Here is a 19,336-nt window from a genome sequence, read left to right as displayed (position 1 = left end):
TACCCTAATTCCCCCCCCCCCCTCAATCCAGATAAGTGATAGGATCACATAGCGTATATTGAGAAAACTAAAAGCATGAAATAGCGCTAAACTACGACTAAACAAAAACAATATGTAAAAATATTTCTAATCGCACATATTTACATATTGTTGTTAGTCTAGATCTATTACAAATTTAATTACATGAATGATCCAATCTAATTGATACAACTAAAATTCGTATAAGCTATCATGTCGAACAACTTAATAGGAAAAGAAAATACTGTATTTATTCTTTGTTATTAGAACAAAGTGTAGGCCTACAATAAAAGCTACTATGGTCCATTGACTTTCGCAGATCCCATTTTCCAATGAACAAAAAAATATATTTGCGTTTTTTGTTTAGATTTTTTTTTTGTACAGTGAAACACGAGGCTAATGCACAGTAGCCGACTGGGGAAAAATGAATACGTCATCGTCAAACTTTTTGTCTATGGCGGACTAAAGTAACAGTATTTTTACTGTATACGTACCAATTCTTTTTCTACTGCAGTTCGACACATCAGAACTGTATGACTCTTTATTTACGAAATAAACTATTTTGATTTGTTGCTTTCCGTTACGTGTTTTATTTTATACCAATTTGAACTGTTAAACAGTGATATCTCTAGCCGCTTAGAATGTACAGATCAAAAGAAGCTATCTTTACCGAAACTGAACAGTATTTTGAAACCAAAAATGTCATACTAAGAGCTTACATGGTAATTGCTATCACATAGATGCAGAAAAAGGCTTCCAAACTATTGAGCAACAAGTCATAGTTTATGAGAACTGGTCTGGTCTTCGAACCTGATGGTAACAAGGGAATCTCCTACCGCGGGGCCTGGGGCGGTTGCCCCACTTGCCACCCCTAAGGCCGCTACTGACTGGTACCAACAGTTTTGCCGTGTTCTTAAAAGTGTTTAAATTTTAGTTTAATTAAACGCGTAGGCTACGTGTACTTACGATAATCCGCAATTATATTACCGAGGCAGATGTTGTCCAATGTTAATAGGCCTATGTGTTTCGTGAAACATGGTGTGCGGACATAATTAATTTCAGGCATCTTGGCAATTTTAATAGTTCAAAACTCTCCTCAGGTGTGAACTAACGCTGGTAAATTTAGTGTTGTCGAAGCAGGGGCGAACTGGGTTTCAAAATCGGTTCTGGCATTGTGTTGTCAAGCCAAATCTTGCGTGACATATAGTATGTATCCATTTGTAGGCTACTTAATATAATTGTCATAATATGTAAAGTTTGATAAAGCATTGAAAACTGAACTCAAACATGCGTTAATTGACGTGACTTATAGCTTTTCTACATAAAGATAGACTATATGAAATCTAACTCAAGGTGTATACATTATTAATCTAAACCATTTTATAACTTAAAACAGATTTCCAGAGCACTCCTGTCGATTAATTACGAGGAGTTCCTGGAAAACTCCCGAAATTGCAAAATATACGAAAAAGTCCTTAAAATATACGGAAATATGTAGACAAAAACTGTCATTTTGGGTTGTCATTCAATATGGAAAACGCCAATCCTACGCGCGATAAATAAAAACGGCATTATGCATTAGCCGTAATTATGTAATCTGGTGAAAGAAGCTTCTCGCGCCTTAAACTAATGGAGAATTACTTGAGGTCAACAATTCTCGTAGATAGATTGAAGCATTTGGTAATTCTTGCTACTGAGTGTGATCTATGCAGGAAACGGAATTACTATGATATAGGCCTACTGTATGATTTTGCAACACGCAAAGCTCGTAAAGTAATTCTGTACATAGTAAAGATCGATGAATAAAATGCATAGACGAATTTTTTTCTAATACAAACTCTTAAATTTCACTTATTATCCGCTTCCCTACCCATTAAACTTGGCCCCGCGAAATCCGTTTCGAATAGGGCCCCACAATGGTTAAGTCCAGCCCTGCTATTTAGTGACGGTGAATATACATAGTAGATTACTTGTTCTCGTTCCATGACTTCTTGGTCACAATGGTTAAGTCCGGCGCCAGCTGCTATTTAGTGTTTGTAAAATGTTTGTTTGTAAAATGTTTTACATGTTTGGGATGTTCCTTCAGAGTTGAAGGACGAACGGGGATGGGAGCGGACAGGGTTTGATAAATCCAAACGATAGTCCAGCGCGCAAACCGCATGACCAGGCAGCCATCCGTAGTGACCGGTGAATACTTGTTCTCCCCCCTCTTGTTTTTTCGTGTGGTGACTATCCGCAGAAATAAGAGAGTGATCTTTCCTTTACTTCTTCTTCTCGTCCAAACTCTTGAGCGACGAAGAGAATTATATTTATATAGATATTTAATTATAATAGTAACCTACTTAATTATAATATGCCAATAATAACCTCTATACATAACAGAAATCCCGAATATCGAGACATATAATTAAAAAAATAGGCATATATAAGATCTAGAATTCTATACTATTTTTATAGCTACACGTTTAAATGTAATGTAGATCTAGATCTATATTCTGTATATCTAAATTTAGCACAGCGTTTTGTTTTTTTTTTTTCGTTTTTTTTTTCCAGTTTCACTTTCTCTGCTTCCGTAACATTTCCCGGAATTTTAGTTAAAATGACAGTCTTGATTTCTCTCTTGATGGCCTCTCTAGAAATAGATCTAGACTAGATCAAGATTATAGTTTTCTAGTAAGCAGTCGGGCTAATAATAATTTTATTAATATTTAGATCTAGATCTCTGTCCTGTATTACACTATTACAGATAACATTACAGAAATTAGCTATTAGATCTAGATCTCTACAGATTTAGATTTTAGTCAGATAACTTTTAGTTTTAGACTTTTAGATAACTTGACTTATCATGATCATCTTATCATAAGACTTATGTTTATCAATTATCATGATTTATGATTGACATAATCATAATGATAATCATACTGTCAAATACTTGACTTAACTTAGAATAGAATCTTTATTATTATAAGTTATACTGATTATGACTGATAGATTAGTAATAGTATAGTTACATCATAAATGATAATAATACATCTAGACTATAATATAATATAGGCATTATAGTTATAGGCATAGGTCTAGACTCTACTAAGACTCTAGCTAGAAAAGATAAGACTCATAAGAATCTAGATCTATAGTCTATATATAGAGTAGAAGGGTCTAGATCTAGCCTACTAGGCCATAGATCTAGAATCTAGATTATTCTAGATCTACACAAATAAATTTTGACAAAATTATGAATTATATTTTTGATATAATTATAGATCTAAACTCTCTGACTCTATACTGTCTATAGATCTAAAATCTAAATACTATAGATTCTGGATCTAGACTCTTGACTAGACTTACTAGTGACTAGTCTAGGTCTAGATCTACTCTGGAATCTTCAATCTAGATCAGTGGTCTTCAACCTTTTTTGGCCTACCGCCCCCTTTTCCTATTTTTTCTATTAAAAATTCCGCCAGTGCCCCCCTCTAAGAAAAACACAAAGAATCATGAGAAGGCATATATATGAACAAAATGTCATCTAGTTATTAATTTTTATGCAGTCAATAACACTTGTCCCGCACGGGAGATGACCGCATACTAAAGGCGATCTTCTTTGGAGAGCTTAGAGTAGGACTGGGTTACAGAGGTGCCCCCCCCCCCCCCCCCCCCCGTAAGCGCTATAAAAAGATTTACTCAGGCGCCATTTCACACTCACTGTCCTAGAGGAAAGTACCTGGCAATATTCCCTGGCAGCAAATGGCCTCTGAGAGAGGCAGTTGGAGAGTTCTCACTTAATCTGCAGGACAAACATTTGAGAGTCAAAGAAAAGCCATTATTGAAGACTGGCGCAAAAGAGGAAAAGAAAACTTCAATAGACCGCCAGCAGATAACGGCTATGTCTGCTCAAAATTCAAGATAATATGCAAGTCGCAACGGGGTTTGCGTAGTTATGTGAAACACAGCACTCAGTTCTAATTTTCGGATTTGAAGGCATTGCCAATATTATCATTATAACAAAATTATGTTAAATAATGTGCAGTGATTACATACAAAAAGTAATCCCATTGTCATGACTTTCTTTCAAATCCTAAGAATAGTCTCCCTTTTAAATTGTTGAATATTAGAGCCTACTGTTTTTAGGTTTAATTGTAAATTTATTTCTATTTTTAATATAAACATTATTATTGCTGAATGTACTACAAAATGAAATTAAGCTAATGGGAACCCTGTGCCTCCTGCAGTCTGACAATATCAGAAATTTCAAGTTTTAAATTAGTCAAAGGAAGGTGAAGGTCTCATCTAGTGGCTACATCCAGCCTATTTCTTTGCTTGTTCATTAAGTTTGTTATGCTAATAAATCTAGGTCAACCATGTATGTTGATGGAAAAGCTAAAACATATTCCAATTTCGACCAAAGTTTTGGAATTTCACTGAATCATTCAAGTGCAGCCACATCTCTGTTGTGCCTCCTATGTTAACATTCTTTTTAATGAAGACATAATTTTGTAAACCTATGTTTGAGTTTTGAGGCACACCTGCCACTCAATTTGAACATCGATAACTGATGTTTAATTTAATTATCATTTATATTTATAATTAACATTTATAATTTCTTCATAGAGCATTGTTATTTGAATTGCTGATATATGATATGGGTGTCTTTAGGCAGTAATTCATTTTTTAACAAACAAGTTTTGTGAGATTGTAAAACTCTTTAAAATAAATGTATATAATGTTTGTCTTCTATCCCGAAGATCAGTGAGGAATGTAGTATCTCCTGTGGCTGCGCAGCCCCAACTGTGACCTACATATTTGCCACACTCAGGGCAAGCATAACCGTTGTCCTCAGGTGGTCGATTTAGATTTAGATTAATCGATTTAATATTTCGATAAAAGAAAAATGATAATAATCAATGCAATCGGAGATTGGTTTCATTCATTTGCGTTAGATGCCTACCATAAAAAAATACATTTTTAGCCTACTTTAAGCCATCGCCAACTGTTGAATCTTCCTGTTTCTGGAAAAAAAAAATTTATTTAAGAGCTTAACAAAATGGGAAATAAGCCCCTTTCGAAATCCAGCAATCCTCAGTTTACAACAAGCAGTAGCGGCCGCCCCAGGCCACACCCCTAAAGAGGCTTCGCAAAAGGAGATTCACTTGTCACTGTCAGGTTCGAAAATAAGATCAGTTTTCATAAACTACAACTTGTTGCACAATATTGCTGGGCATTTCATGATACCAATTACTTATTTAGCTCTTAACATGACATTTTTGGTTTCGAAATACTGTTCAGTTTTGATTAAGAAATCATCTTATGACCTGTACATTCTAAGCGGCTATCACTGTTTAACAATTCACCTAGGCATACGAAAGTGACTAAAACAGAGAAACTTTATGCGCCAAACAACAGCCAGTTTTGTGGCTTTGTTGAACTGCTTGACAAAATTGACCTAACCATGTAAGAACTTCGACGAATTAAAACGCCAAGGCTCACGACTAGTATTTCGGATATATGATTCAAAATGAGCTTATGGACCTGATGGTATATTTTTCCGTCATCCTTGACTGCAGGATTGATGTTAGCCACAAAGAGCAGATGTCTTTTATGTAGCATTTTGTAGACTTATTAGATTCAGAAGTTAAGCTGGAGAACATTTCGAGTTTATGTAGTTTGAAGGTCAATAGTACAGTACATACGTAAGATAGTATGTTTAGTAACTAAAAAGGCTTTCAGTGTTAGTGGCGGATGATCCCATTAGCCTGACATGGTACGATATATCTACAATATCTAGTCTACCCTTCCTGCGCAGGGCCCCGCATTTGTCATTTGCCCAGGGCCCCGCACACTGCTAAGGCCGCCTCTGACAACAAGAGTCTATCATCTTTTTCATTATTTTTTTTTTATCTAGTGGCAATTCACTAAAATTCTTTGCATATTCCATTACATACCAGCGAGTTTTCATAACACTTTGTCAACGTTTTTTATGTTCAAAAAAAGATTAAATTACTCTATTTGAATGTTAGCTTTAATGTTTTGTCTTAATTAACATTTACATATCAATAGATTAACATATGTTGATAAAATAAACTATAATGTAAAAGGCGTATTATCCACTTTGTTTAAGAAATCATGAACGTTTATGCACGCAGGATCTAAGGACACTAGATACCCTCTGATTTCAGGAAAAGAGTAAGAATTTAAAAATAGAAAATGGGATTCCCGAACTCAATTTCTAACGTTAAATTAGAAGCAAGGTAATTGTAATTTGTCTATATTTAGTTTGCCAGCTTTAATTTTCAAGAATTTTAAAATTTGTTTTGTTTCTTCTTTCCCCCTTTATGCCCAGAGCCCCCCTACTGCCCCTTTGGCCCCCCCCCCCCCCCAAAATCTCAAAAACGCCCCCTAGGGGGCGATAGCACCCCCGTTGAAGACCACTGATCTAGATCATTAGATCTCATTAGATATAGTTTTATATAAATATTTATAGTCTCAGAAAGATATTAGATGATGTGTAGATCTTTAATCTAGATCTATTTAGTATATTTTAGTATTGAGGAAGTAAAGGCGGTTGGTCTGGCATATTACATCTTCGTATCTTCGCTAACCTAAAGAAACAAATTAGCTTTACATTATCTGTCTCCATAGAATTAAAGACTAAAGGTCTAATATGATTGGGGCACCTTTATATTACTTTTACTTACTAGAATATCTAGATATGTAGACTGTAGTAATAGATCTAGAATGACATAATAATGATTTGAATTATGAACTATACCTAGAAATATAGTGTAGGCTATTTACATGTTCTTTTAATGGGGCCAATCATTCCTTAAGCACATAAACATTTCAATTAAATTACCCCCTTATTTTCAAGTAAATTTCTTTTTTATAAAAGAAATGTTTGCTTTACATGGGAATTAAATAGATCTACTTACCGGTATAATAAAGATGATAAAAAAAATAAATGCAGCTCTACGCATTCATAATATCCAAAATTTATTTACAGAAACGTAAGAAAAAGAATATACATACAAGGCAAAGGAAAAAATGAGTGATTCTGAGTTATGGATGGAAAACAACCTCCTGAAAAAAATGATTCTTCTAGAAAACAAAATGGATGAACTAGAAAAAAAAGAACGTAGCAGAAAAACAATGGCTGAGCTAGAAGACAGTCTGAAACAATTTGTGGTTGATCAAATAATGAAAGTAAAAGAACAGCTGCCAACCATCGTTTCTGAGCAGAACAAGCAAAGCCAAGACATTAAAGAAATCAAATGTGCGGTAAATCATTTACAAACAGCATTTTCAGACAACAGTAAGCTTAAATATTTACTTCCATTTGAAAGAGGCCACTTAAAGTTTAAAGATAAACCTTCAACGGAAACAGAGGAGGTATGTAACAATCGAACGGAAGTCCTGCAGACTCATTTAGCCAAAGAAAATGTGAAATTTCTAAATTTCAAGAGTGAGTTAGAAAAAGTAAAGTCTCAGAATGAAAAGATTATGTCCTGCCTTAAACTGTGTGAATCCCCTGAGGATGATCTAAGTCAAAATCCAAAGGGAAAACATGTTATTGCTGAGCATTCAATAAAAATTAAAAATCTAGAAAAGGCCCTAGAACATTGTAATAAAAATCTCAAAAGTGAAATTGAAAAATTATTCCAGAGAAGTGACAAAAGACTTAACAAAACAAAAAAAGAACTAAAGAAGACAATTGTAGAAGAGAAGAAAGTTTTGTCAGAGCAGATTAAAATACTAGAAGATGATGTTAATAACACATTTGAAAAATTTGAAGTTGAAATACAACAATTACAGGTATATTTTTAAAAGTTCAAATATGAGTACTGTGTCCATAGGCCTTTATACAACTTTCTTAAAAATCAATTTAGCTTACTCTTCACTGTTTCAATATAGGTGATTAATAATAATTAATCAATGAGTCATATATATCTAGTCTTAAGACATTAAGTTTAACAATTTTTGATTACATATTTAAAAAAAAAGCTACTAAATATCTAGATATTAGAAATTGCATTTGGGGAATTATCTTAAAAAAACATAGGAATGGCATTCCAAATTAATTCTCCTTAGGGTAGGAGGACACATTACAGATATTTTTTACTTATCTTTAATATAACAGAGCAGTGGTACCGTCAACCTTTTTAGGCCCCACCTTCAGCTATTCCTTAATCTGTTGAATTGTTGGAGCACCACACATGATCCGTCGACTGTCTTTCTCCATTCCTCTCTGTATTTTGCCTTGAATAGAATTTCTTTCCTTGGCAGGCCTGTCCATTCTTTGATCTTTTCTTCCCATTGCTTTCTTTGTCTGCCTCTTCTTCTTTTCCCTGGTACTGTTCACTGCAGAAAGGTCTCTGAGTCCTCTGAAACCTCTTTATATGGCCATACAGTTAAGTTTGCATTTTGTGACTGTGGTTGGCAGGTCATCATGGGCCCAATCGCTATTGTGATCCTGTTTCGAATTTCCTTATTTGTGATGCAGTCTTTGTTGGTGATACCTAGGATCCTTCTATGGCATCTTGATCCCATAGCTAGGATTTTCCTCTCTACTTCTGCAGTTGGTGTCCAAGATTCACAAGCACACCCAAAAGCCACCATGACCTAGGAGTGTATCAGAATGACTTTAATGCAGAGGGCTATGCCTTTGTCTTTCCAGATTTTCTTGAGCTTTTCAAGTCCTACTGTGGTCTGTGCGATTCTAGCCTGGCCTGGGTTGATTTGAATTTCTAAAACACGTCATGAGCTGCATCACAGGAAAAAAAAAATCTATAGTCACTGTAGCTTCATTTCCCTATGGGAGGAAGTTGGAGGGACTGAATGGCACTCTTTAGTAGCCAGAAAAAACAGGAAGTTGTACCTGCGGCTGTTTCATAAAGATAAAGAAACATTTTCTGAATATGATTTGGCACTTCAGTTCACTGTCTAGGAGCATACATTTACGCATATGGATCTATAAGGCTCTTAATTTTTTTACTTTTTGAAGCTAAAAGATTATAGCCAAACTAGTTAGATAAATAACTCACTTTACATTTTCTGCTTCTTATGACTTTACTGTTCAATCTATTTTTACATTGAATCAGCCCCAAATGGATGTAACAAACCAGGTAGAGAAACTAAGCTTTGGACTTGACTCCCTTTGTTATCAATTATCAGACCTAGAGGTAAAGATGACTGAATTGCAGATGGACTTTGTCAGATTGAAAGTAAGTAGTTTATTATTAGTCATGCAGGTATTCTTATGAGGGTGCGGTGGCTGAGCGGTAAAGCGCTTGGCTTCCGTACTGAAGGTCCTGGGTTTGAATCCTGGTGAAGACTGGGATTTTTATTTCGGGATTTTCTGGCGCCCTTGAGTCCACCCAGCTCTAATGGGTACCTGAGATTAGTTAGGGAAAAGTAAAGGCGGTTGGTTGTTGTGCTGGCCACATGACACCCACGTTAACCGTAGGCCACAGAATCAGATGACCTTTACATCATCTGCCCTATAGACCACAAGGTCTGAAAGGGAACTTTACTTTTACTTATGTATTCTTATAATGTCTTTTGGAAAGTAAACTTATATAACTTTATTTATGTGGGGTATTGTTTTTGTCGAATTCATGAATATAAGTAGTATAACTTAGTGGTACCGGTATATATCTTTTGTCAAATATAAGTTCTATAACTTTTATGGTATATTGTTGTTGTTTCTTAAAAATAGAATGCAAGTTGTATATTGGTTAGGCCAATAACAGAATATGCATCCTCTGTTTGGGACCCCTCAACTCAAGAAAACATTAAGAAACTGGAACAGACACAAAATAGAACAGTGAGATTCATAACAAACGAATATTCACATTTGACTTGAGTAACACCCTTAGTAAAATCAGCCTTCAGGATAGAAGACTTACAAGTAAAGTAGCAATTATACATAAAACACTGAACCATAATCTTCAAATACAACAAAACCTAAGTAAAGACTTAGACACAAAGATAAAGGTACATTCCTTGTTTCATATGCTAAGACAAATTTGTACAAATGCTTCTTTTTCCCTAGTACAATAGGGCATGGAATGTGTTGCCTGAGTCGGCCAAGAAAACCAATGACTTGGCAGAATTTAAGTCAATGCGTAACATGCATGACTAGATTGACACATAGGGCATAATTATTTTCTTTTTTGAAGCAATGTCTGTATTTTATAAGATAAGATACTTGTGGTGTATTGTTTGTTTGATTGAAAGCAAGTGTATTTGAGGTAGAGGTAATGATTTTTTTTCCAGCGTATATATATTTAACAACCTTTATGTTGTAAGAAGGTGAACCTATTTAAAACACCTACATTTAAATTATTCACACATTCTTTAGAACAAAGTTTGTATATCATTATACTTATTTTAATAATTATGTTTCAGAAAAGCTTAAGTGTTAGAGGTGTTGTAGGATGTGTGCATAATCTTTATCCTTTCAGAAAGAAATAATTTACTTACTTACTTTCTGTATTTATAGACTGATTCCTTCTTCTTATGACATACTAGGTAGATGTTTTATCTTTGATGTATTATTCAACCACCTTTCACTCTTTCTAGGTTTCCCATAGTTTGCATAGCTTCTAAACATAGATTAAAAAAACAAAGTGCCTGTGTTAAATTAAGATTTTGTGATCCTTTATTGCTCTTGAAATTGAAACCTCAATGGGGCTAGGTGACAACGTTTGGCAACAAAAAGATTAAAAAGCCTATTTTATTTACAAAAAAAAAAATGTTAGATCTGTAAATATACTCTCAATCTCAATTTATCAGTGGTTGGTCTTCTGTAGATGAAAATATTGATCATACCTCTATTTATTTTTTTCTTCTCTGGCTTATTCTGATACCATCTGGACAAGTTCACAGGTGTTGAGACTGCTGAATAAGATTTAGCCTAGCCCACTGAGAAGTAATAAGATAACCCTTTCTTTGTCAAGAATTATTTTGTGTATGTGTTAGTTTTATGATTGAATCAGCGCTCCATCCATAACTTGTTTATGTTTTATTTTTTTAGGTATTTATATTTATTGCTCCAACAGAGAAGCAGTAGCTTAGGCACAAGTTAGTGAATTAAAGATTGGACTGTTTTCAATCAGAATTAATATTATAATCATGAAGAAATATACAGCAGTCTTTAGACACTTGGCCAGTTTATGCTTTTAACAGTATCTCACAGAATTTCAGCTACGCTTGCTAATTATCTATCTATCTATCTATCTATCTATCTATCTATCTATCTATCTATCTATCTATCTCTATCTATCTCTCTATCTATCTATCTATCTATCTATCTATCTATCTATCTCTATCTATCTATCTATCTATCTATCTATCTATCTATCTATCTATCTATCTATCTATCTATCTATCTATCTATCTATCTATCTATCTCTATCTATCTATCTATCTATCTATCTATCTATCTCTATCTATGTCTATAACGTATCCTAACCACTAACTGTATGATATGCTTAATCTAATTTTGATGCATGGGATGTTCTTGTATCAGTATCAATTTAAAAAAAAAAGATTCCTAAATATTTACACACTGAAAAAAACACACTATCCTTTTTTGAGATTGAATTTTAATCCTTTGAATCTCAATCCATAGAAGAACAATGTAAATCCAGATTTTGAAGAAAAAAAAGTAAAAATCACAGTAAATATTTATAATACAGACTGAATGAGCTTAGATGTGGTACAATGTTTGTACAATTAACTTACAGACCTGAATTTAGACTGACTTGTTGGTCTCCCTTTTTTGTATTTTGTAAACTTTTCTAGAAGCCACACTGACATTCAAACCTTTAATAAATAAAGCTAGATCTTGTTTTATTCTCATCACTACTATTTGTACGTCTAAAGATTCATTAAAGTTCACTACTTTTGTTTTAGAACTTTCAGGATTCATTGGGTATAAGTCTGTCTGGCACTCAAACCTTCTCTAACAAAGAGGTGATTACTGTTATGATGGATATAGGCTCAAAAGTAAGTACTGATTCGCTACTGATTATACGTTACAGTGATTTTCTATGTTGGAAGACAAGACCAAAGGAAAATAATTGTCGTAAAGTTAGTACTCCATTCAGGCCTTGCTATCTATGGGGGCAGATGATGTAAAGCTCACCTCTTTCTATGGCAGATAGTTAAGAAGGATAGTTGGCCAGCGCAATAATTTCCTTTACTTCCTCAACATGCCTGGTATCCACTGGAGTTGGTTGCACTCAGGATGTGACAGTTTCTGGGTTGTGATGTCTTAATATGAAACACCAGAATTTTCAAACCAAAAAAAAGACAGATACAACATTCCCTTTAAAGGATCAGACTTGTCCATTGTATGAGCTTAGGCCTATATTTTAAATATTCTGTAGTCCAAGCTCACTTAGTAAATCTCTTCTCACTTCATTGTAAAAGAAAGCTTTTTATTTAGAACTGAAATAGTTATTTTGGTCATACACTGCATTTCTCAGACCTTTTTTTCCAGAAGTGGTATGAAATAAAATGAGACAATGTAGACACATAGTTTCAGGATGGCTGCCTGGTCATGTGGTGTGCGCGCTTGACTGTTGTTCACTCTTCTCGATGGTTCTGGGTTCATACCCTGCCATCTTCCATACCCATCATCCGGCTGGAGGCTTGAACTTGGAAGTAAGATTATCTTCGACTCTGAAGGAGCATCTGAAACATGTAAAACATAGTACAAACTAACACGTGCAGAAATTTGTGAAAACTTTCTGTCATTTTTGTGTGCAGCTATTTCTCTCTTATAATCCACATATTTCATCAAAGCCCTTGATTCTACCTCAAGTTTCTAACATTACTGTATAAATTAAAATACATTACTTTGAGAATAAAAAACTTTTACTACTGTATAATTCCATAATCTCCTCCCTTCCTTTTCAACAATCAATATTATTTTTGTGTTTGACTATAAAACACTCACAAAATATTTCCTTGCTGAATTTGTAATTCTGATATTACCAGTATGAGGTAATGAAAGCCTTGCTAATTCAACGTGTGGACAAACTTGAACATTTAAGGCAACAGTTAGCTAAATGCAATAACTCTGTACAAAAACGTGAGGAGCTAGAGAAAAAGGTTAGTTTGTCATTTCTTTTACCATGTCTTGTACCATTTATGCCACTTAAAATTTACTTTGAATTCAATTTTAAACTATCCAAATAAAAAAAAATGCTAACAGTCTAGTTTTGATTCTTCTTTAATTTTTTTTGTGGTTGAAAATTTTATTCCATCTTTAAAAAAAAGAAATTCGAACAAAAATATAAAAAATAGTCAACCTTTTCAAATTGTGTTTGATTTTTTGTTGTCATTGGTTAGGATGATATATATATAAATAATTGATTAATTTATGATCATTCCCTTTTAGATACAAATTTAAATCAAAACTTAAATGATCATTTGGTTTGAACCACATTTAATTAACCTTAAAACATTCCATCAAAGATAATTTGAGTCTTACTTATCAAGCAAAGAAAAAATAAAGAAAGTCTGATGCTCATTTGACGAAAACTTTTCACAAGAGAAAACTTTAGAGACTTATACACATAGAAAAAGAAAGCATACATAGAAATCTGAAAATAAAGACTTTGGATTTAAAAACTTAAATCAAAACTTGACTGAGTAAAAAATTTCAATAATTTAGCTATAGACGTAATCATCTTCTTTTTTGAAGTATTTTATAAGAAGATGAGGCCCTATTAAAATTTAAATGTAAACCGCAGGCTAAAATATAACTCATAATGACAATGAAGCTATTATACATTAATACTTAGTGCACCAGGATGACCAGCACTCAAGACAAGGACAGCCTGCTAAGATGGATACTTTGGAAATGTAAAAGTATTAACAATTATAAACCAAAAAAAGCATCTTGTCCAAATAACATTTAAGATAGATTAATTATTCCTATCCCCAATATGTGCTCATAATTTATGGCAGCACAGAAACCTCCCATATACCAACTTTCAGTGGTCCACCAAGGAGATTGAACTAAAGAGAGCACTTAACATGCAGAAAGCATATATAAAAGCAATTTTTTAAAACAAATATTTGAATTGCCTTTTTGAGGCCTCACTAAATCAGCTTATAGTACCAACGTTCAGTTGATTTTTTTGAAAATGACAAATTTGAAATATGTACAAAGAATATAACAGATTATATTTTCTATACTTGTTCATGCTTTACTTTAAATTCATACAGTTTAAATGTCACTGTAACACTTAAGAAATCATTCATACAATGGCCGCCTGGTCGTGCTGTTTGTGCGCTGGACTGTCATTTGGATTTATCGATAGTCCCGGGTTCAAACCCTGCCCGCTCCCATCCCCCGTCGTCCTGGGGGAGGTGTGGACTAGGAAGTAAACTATCTTCAACTCTGAAGGAACATCAGAAAAATGTAAAGCATTTTACAAACAAAACAAATTATCTTTATTTTTAAAGGAATGTCTGTAAATTATAAGATAATAACAAGATAAGTTATTGACATAAGATCTATTTAAGTAAATATAGAAAAGATGCTTTGAAACTTCTATGTTATAATGGTTATGTAAACATTAACATGTGTAGATCAATGCACTATGTTTATTCTACAACTTCCTGCTGCCAGTTTATCTAAGTTTTTCTTTTATTTACAGCTTGTGCATTTAACAGCCTGTGTTGAAAATCTCCAACTTTTTATATTAGCTCAAGGTAATTCCTCATTAACCTTTTTATAAATTATTTGTTGTAGAAGTCTTTTTTTTCCCTCAAAATTCTGCCACCTGGTAAAAAATCTATTATTATTATTATGTGCAGATACAATGAGTTCTGCTGAGGACAAATCTACTGGTTTGTTTAGAAGTGTTGAATACATTAAGTCACATAATATTTGCAAGCCTGTCCAGTTAAAGAAAAATACAAACAATAGCATCAATATTTCCATGCAAGCTTTTTTTTTAATCAGTGCCATTTTTAGCAACAGTTGGCCTCTGACAGTGAATTAATCTAAAATTAAAACTTCTTAGTTACACTTAGCATTGACTTTTATTGAGTCAGTTATCTGCTGTGCTATACTAGTGGCTAGTTTCTTACAAAATGGAGTAGCATAAAAAGTTTGGGGTACGGAGTGGATCGAGGAGCAATGTAGCACGCAAATTTGAATTAAAAAAAAGCTTTCGAAACTGGCTTCCTGGGTGTGGTGTATGTGCTCTGGAATATCATCTTAAAGGTCCCAGGTTCAAACCCTAACTGGTGTCATCCCTCCCTGCTGTCTTGTGGGAGGTTTGAGCTAGGTTGTAATAATTTTCAGTTCTGAAGGAACATCCAAAATGTAAAACAAACAAAAATGAAAACTCAAAGCCGATTTAAGATTATCTTCTTATAAAAGTTTTTAAAACCTAAAAACATTTTTACTGCTTGGATGTAAACCAAAACCATATAAGCAATAATCTGTAGCTATTTGAATCACTAAACATAATTATAAGGCAATGTCTTTGGTTCTGAAGATTAAGAATAAGTATCACATGATAATGGAAACATAATATGTGACCAGCTTATTTTGCCACATCTAATGAAGGCAAAGTCACTGTTAGCAGAGGTGTTACATAATTTTTTTTTCATCAACTGCACCTTTTTCTTTGGGTCTGAAATGTGTGTCCCTCGACTAATACTAAATACTGAAAAATATAAAACCACCCTTTTTTTCCCCAGATAAACCAAGGGAAGATTTGTGCCTTCAAGACTTTGACAAATATTGGCCAAAATCTCCATCAATGTTTGACTTTTCCCAGCTGAACCTAGAGCACATCATACCTAGAAGTGAATAATCTCTGGACCACAATGATCATTTCAGAAGACGTAGAACCTGAACTTCTATAAGTTGCACCATATAAAAATGGTATTTGAAGCCATAAGAACAAGTGATCTGCTTAATTCATTCTTGTAATTCTTGAATTCAGTAATGAGATTAATATTGAATGGATGGACTCAAGATTTTGCTCAATTTTTAAGTTTTGAAATTCCAGTTTGTTACATTATTATTTCATTGCCAGTTTCTCTATGATTAAGTACAGCACATTAGTATAGAAAATACAATAATTATTTACATATCATATTAGTATAGAAAATACAAGAATTATTTACATATCCAGTATTATCATTATACTCTAAATATTAGCAAAATATCTTTGAGTAATTAAATACTGAAATTAATTTTTTTGTGTAATATTCATTTAGCATTTTTTGTATCATCATCATCACTTAACCCTAAACTTATGTTAGCTGGTGTTATGTTTTCATGATGTGTTATGTCTTCATGGGGTGATGTTGTCTTCATGGGATGATGTGTCCTAAAGGCATGATGTGTCCCTATGGGGTGATGTTGTGTCTTATGGGGGGCTGGGATCATGAGCAGAGTCAAAACTCTCCACATTAGAGTACGGTATTTAGAAAATGGCCAGTCAATTGCTTCACATTCATCAATCATCTTCTTTCTGTTTTTTTTTGTTTGTACTAAATTACAACTTCAATAGTATATCTTCTCAATGCTACTTCTCGCTAGATTTTTGCTGCTGTGCTGTAATCTCTTTGTATTTTTGTTACATAATTTGTTTCGTAATTTTTATGTGATCAGAGATTCATTTTTCGTTAATACTTGTTCAATCATTTTTAATACTGGTATTTTTTTTTGTTTGTTCAAAATTATAATGGTGAATGTATATAATTTCATTAGAAAAATTTTTTGCATCATCCAAATGTGATTATTTTGTGAGGTTTTGGAAGAAAATGAGAAAGGGGCAACAAGGGTGATAGACAATTGTTATCTCTGTTGCTCTCCCCTGCCTCTGCTTTCATCACTACCATATGTCCATGTTTATGTTACATAACTCTCCTCCATTTCTTGGAAATAATGTAAAAAAGTTATTTAACCCTTAAAGTGCTGAGCAGTTTTACAATGAGTGCATACAAAATGGAATCACAATTATGATGTATAGAGGCTAAACTACCTCCCGCGTTTTAAGGGTTAACTTTCAATTTTTTGTCTCATAAGCATATTCAATCCTTTTGGATTTTATCGCCATAGTTCATAGATCTGAATAGCTGTCGCATCTAGCATTTAATTTAGGCGTTTTCCTAAGACAAGAATAAAGTGAAATTATTTTCTACCTGAAAACAAGACCTCTTTTCTATTTCTTTAATTTTATTTTAAGTTTGTAGATTGTTATTTAAAACCTAATTTCTAGATTAACATGTTTTTAAAAAAACCCATGTTCTGTTGATAATCATTTACTCAAATGATTGGTTAATAAGCCATGTTCTGTTGAAATATTCAAATGATCCTTAAGTTCAACAGCGCTTTCGTATACATCTTTTTGCATTGATGATATAGTACCGAATTTGTGCTATTATTTAAATCCTCTTTTAAAGAAGATGATGTTGATTGTAAATTATCTTTTTAAATTGTTATAATTGGACTCTTTCTATAAAAATACATTATGTGCACTTAACGAATGGGAAAAAAAAAAGATTGTATACCCGTTTTTAGTCTACTGCTAAACTCATGAGCTGCAGTCTATGTGTTGGGAAGAAGGCAATGTTCGTCTGCTCCTAATACACTAAGCTTTATCTCACTTGGGGACATTATGGGTAAAGACATTTGACAAGACATTTGTTGAACCATGACCACACGAGCATTGAATTTCACATTACTAACAAGGCCTTCAAAGAGACTTTTTAACCCATAATGGCTAATAGCATCATTGTAAATTCTTCATTATTGCCATTGAATATATTTTGAATGAATCATAAATAAGGGACGAGACTTCTGATTGTGCAATTATAAATATATTATCCACTTACTCATTGTGATACTTAATAATGTTTGTTTTCTAAATGTATATGCAGATAAGGGAAAGGCACTCATGTTCAGGTAAAGTATTTGTTGATGAACTATGTGCCTATTGGACTATGACATACTTGCTGAAACATGTCATATTAATGTGATCATTTCAACAGTTTGATTTTTTTCAAAATACATATTGGATAGTTAAACCTGTGAACATTGAAACAGAAATAAAAGTATTATATATTAGTTCCAGATTCATCTTTTCCTCACACCTGTATCAAGTGATAATATTTCTCTTGTTGATGTTGCCTAATTTAAAGCTCACATTTTCTTCTTGTTGATATTAAACATTTTGGATTCATGGTGGCTGAGTGCTAAAGTGCTTGGCTTCCATATCGAGGGGGTCTCAGGTTTCAATCCAGTTGAAGACAGGATTTTGAATTTCAGGATCTTTAGGGCACCTGAGTCCACCCAGCTCTAATGGGTATCTGACCTTAGCTGGGGTGGGAAAGTAAAGAGAACTGGTTGTACTGGCCACACATGACAACAATGTGAACCATGGTCTACAGAAACAGATGACCTTTCATCTGCCCCGTAGATCACAAGGTCTGAAAAGAGTACTTTTCTTATTGCCCATTTTAAGGCAGGTTAATATAAACAAATCTATTATTAAATATACAAACAATTTTTGTTGACTTGTATTCTACTTACAAATGTCTGTTGGTATGATAATGTGAGGTTATATATAGACTTGTTTCCCTTACATATATGTAAGTATCCTCAGCTAAGTAAACTGTGGGTTAATATAAATATAAAAATAGTACTTTGATCCCAACTTAGAAATGAAATCCTTTTTTTTTCTGTAACAGCCACATTTTATTTTCAAGGCAATTTTATTAAAATATAAGTTTTCAACAAATTTAAAACATATGCAACTGATACATTTTGTCAGTAATTTGTTTTGTAACAATAATATTCATATTTTTTCAATAAAATACAAAACAAGTGCAATGTATGTACAACATATTTGCTTGAAAGTTTTAGAATTCAAGAGACTAAAATATAAACCAGCATAAAGTTAAAATTTATTAGCAAAACAAATCATTTTTAAAAAATCACACTGACTAAAGCTCTGTAGAAATAAATGGAAGCAATTCTAAAAAAAAATGTTTAAGTTCTCTCATTCAGTGTCAATAATGTCAATAAACTTAATGTGAAAACATTCAAACCAAACGACTGACTGAAATAAGATCACGTTCAGTGCATCCTTTTCAAAGGATAATTCACAAATTTAACAGACCACTAAAGAAAAACAACACTGAAGTGCCTTAAAAGAAATCATGCCATCTCATAATTTACAAGATGCATAAGACATGGCACTGTACCCTAATTTGTTTAATCCACTAAATACTAATCAGTGAACTCATGCTCTTCAACTGGAGCTAAATGATTTCAAAAACT

At 33.3% G+C, this 19,336-nt stretch overlaps 1 protein-coding gene across 3 annotated transcripts; it reads left to right on the top strand.

The window, feature by feature from the left end:
* The first annotated feature begins 2,573 nt into the window (after window positions 1-2,573).
* On the top strand, window positions 2,574-19,131 carry LOC106071873 (tubulin glycylase 3C-like). Of its 3 annotated transcripts, none has more exons than XM_056016852.1 (7): window positions 2,574-2,691; window positions 7,016-7,824; window positions 9,111-9,233; window positions 11,929-12,021; window positions 13,018-13,131; window positions 14,688-14,742; window positions 15,742-19,131. In XM_056016852.1, the coding sequence occupies exons 2-7, from the start codon at window positions 7,057-7,059 to the stop codon at window positions 15,855-15,857; spliced, it is 1,269 nt and encodes a 422-aa protein (XP_055872827.1). In that variant the 5' UTR covers window positions 2,574-2,691; window positions 7,016-7,056; the 3' UTR covers window positions 15,858-19,131. The 3 variants fall into 3 exon arrangements, with proteins under 3 accessions (XP_055872827.1, XP_055872825.1, XP_055872828.1); XM_056016850.1 differs by lacking the exon at window positions 2,574-2,691 and adding an exon at window positions 6,072-6,263; XM_056016853.1 differs by lacking the exon at window positions 2,574-2,691 and adding an exon at window positions 6,075-6,263 and having other exon boundaries at window positions 7,016-7,401.
* The last annotated feature ends 205 nt before the right edge of the window (window positions 19,132-19,336 follow it).

Source organism: Biomphalaria glabrata, chromosome 18 (genome assembly GCF_947242115.1).
Source record: "Biomphalaria glabrata chromosome 18, xgBioGlab47.1, whole genome shotgun sequence".
Taxonomy (NCBI): Eukaryota; Metazoa; Mollusca; class Gastropoda; family Planorbidae; genus Biomphalaria; species Biomphalaria glabrata.
This window is presented reverse-complemented; position numbering and strand designations above follow the sequence as displayed.

What these genes read in the sequence shown, in the direction of transcription:
- LOC106071873 (XM_056016852.1), top strand. Translation starts at nt 7,057, where the DNA reads ATGAGTGATTCTGAGTTATGGATGGAAAACAACCTCCTGAAAAAAATG. An exon ending in TGATGGATATAGGCTCAAAA is followed by an intron (nt 12,022 to 13,017) that starts GTAAGTACTGAT and finishes TGATATTACCAG; the next exon opens with TATGAGGTAATGAAAGCCTT. An exon ending in GTGAGGAGCTAGAGAAAAAG is followed by an intron (nt 13,132 to 14,687) that starts GTTAGTTTGTCA and finishes TTTTATTTACAG; the next exon opens with CTTGTGCATTTAACAGCCTG.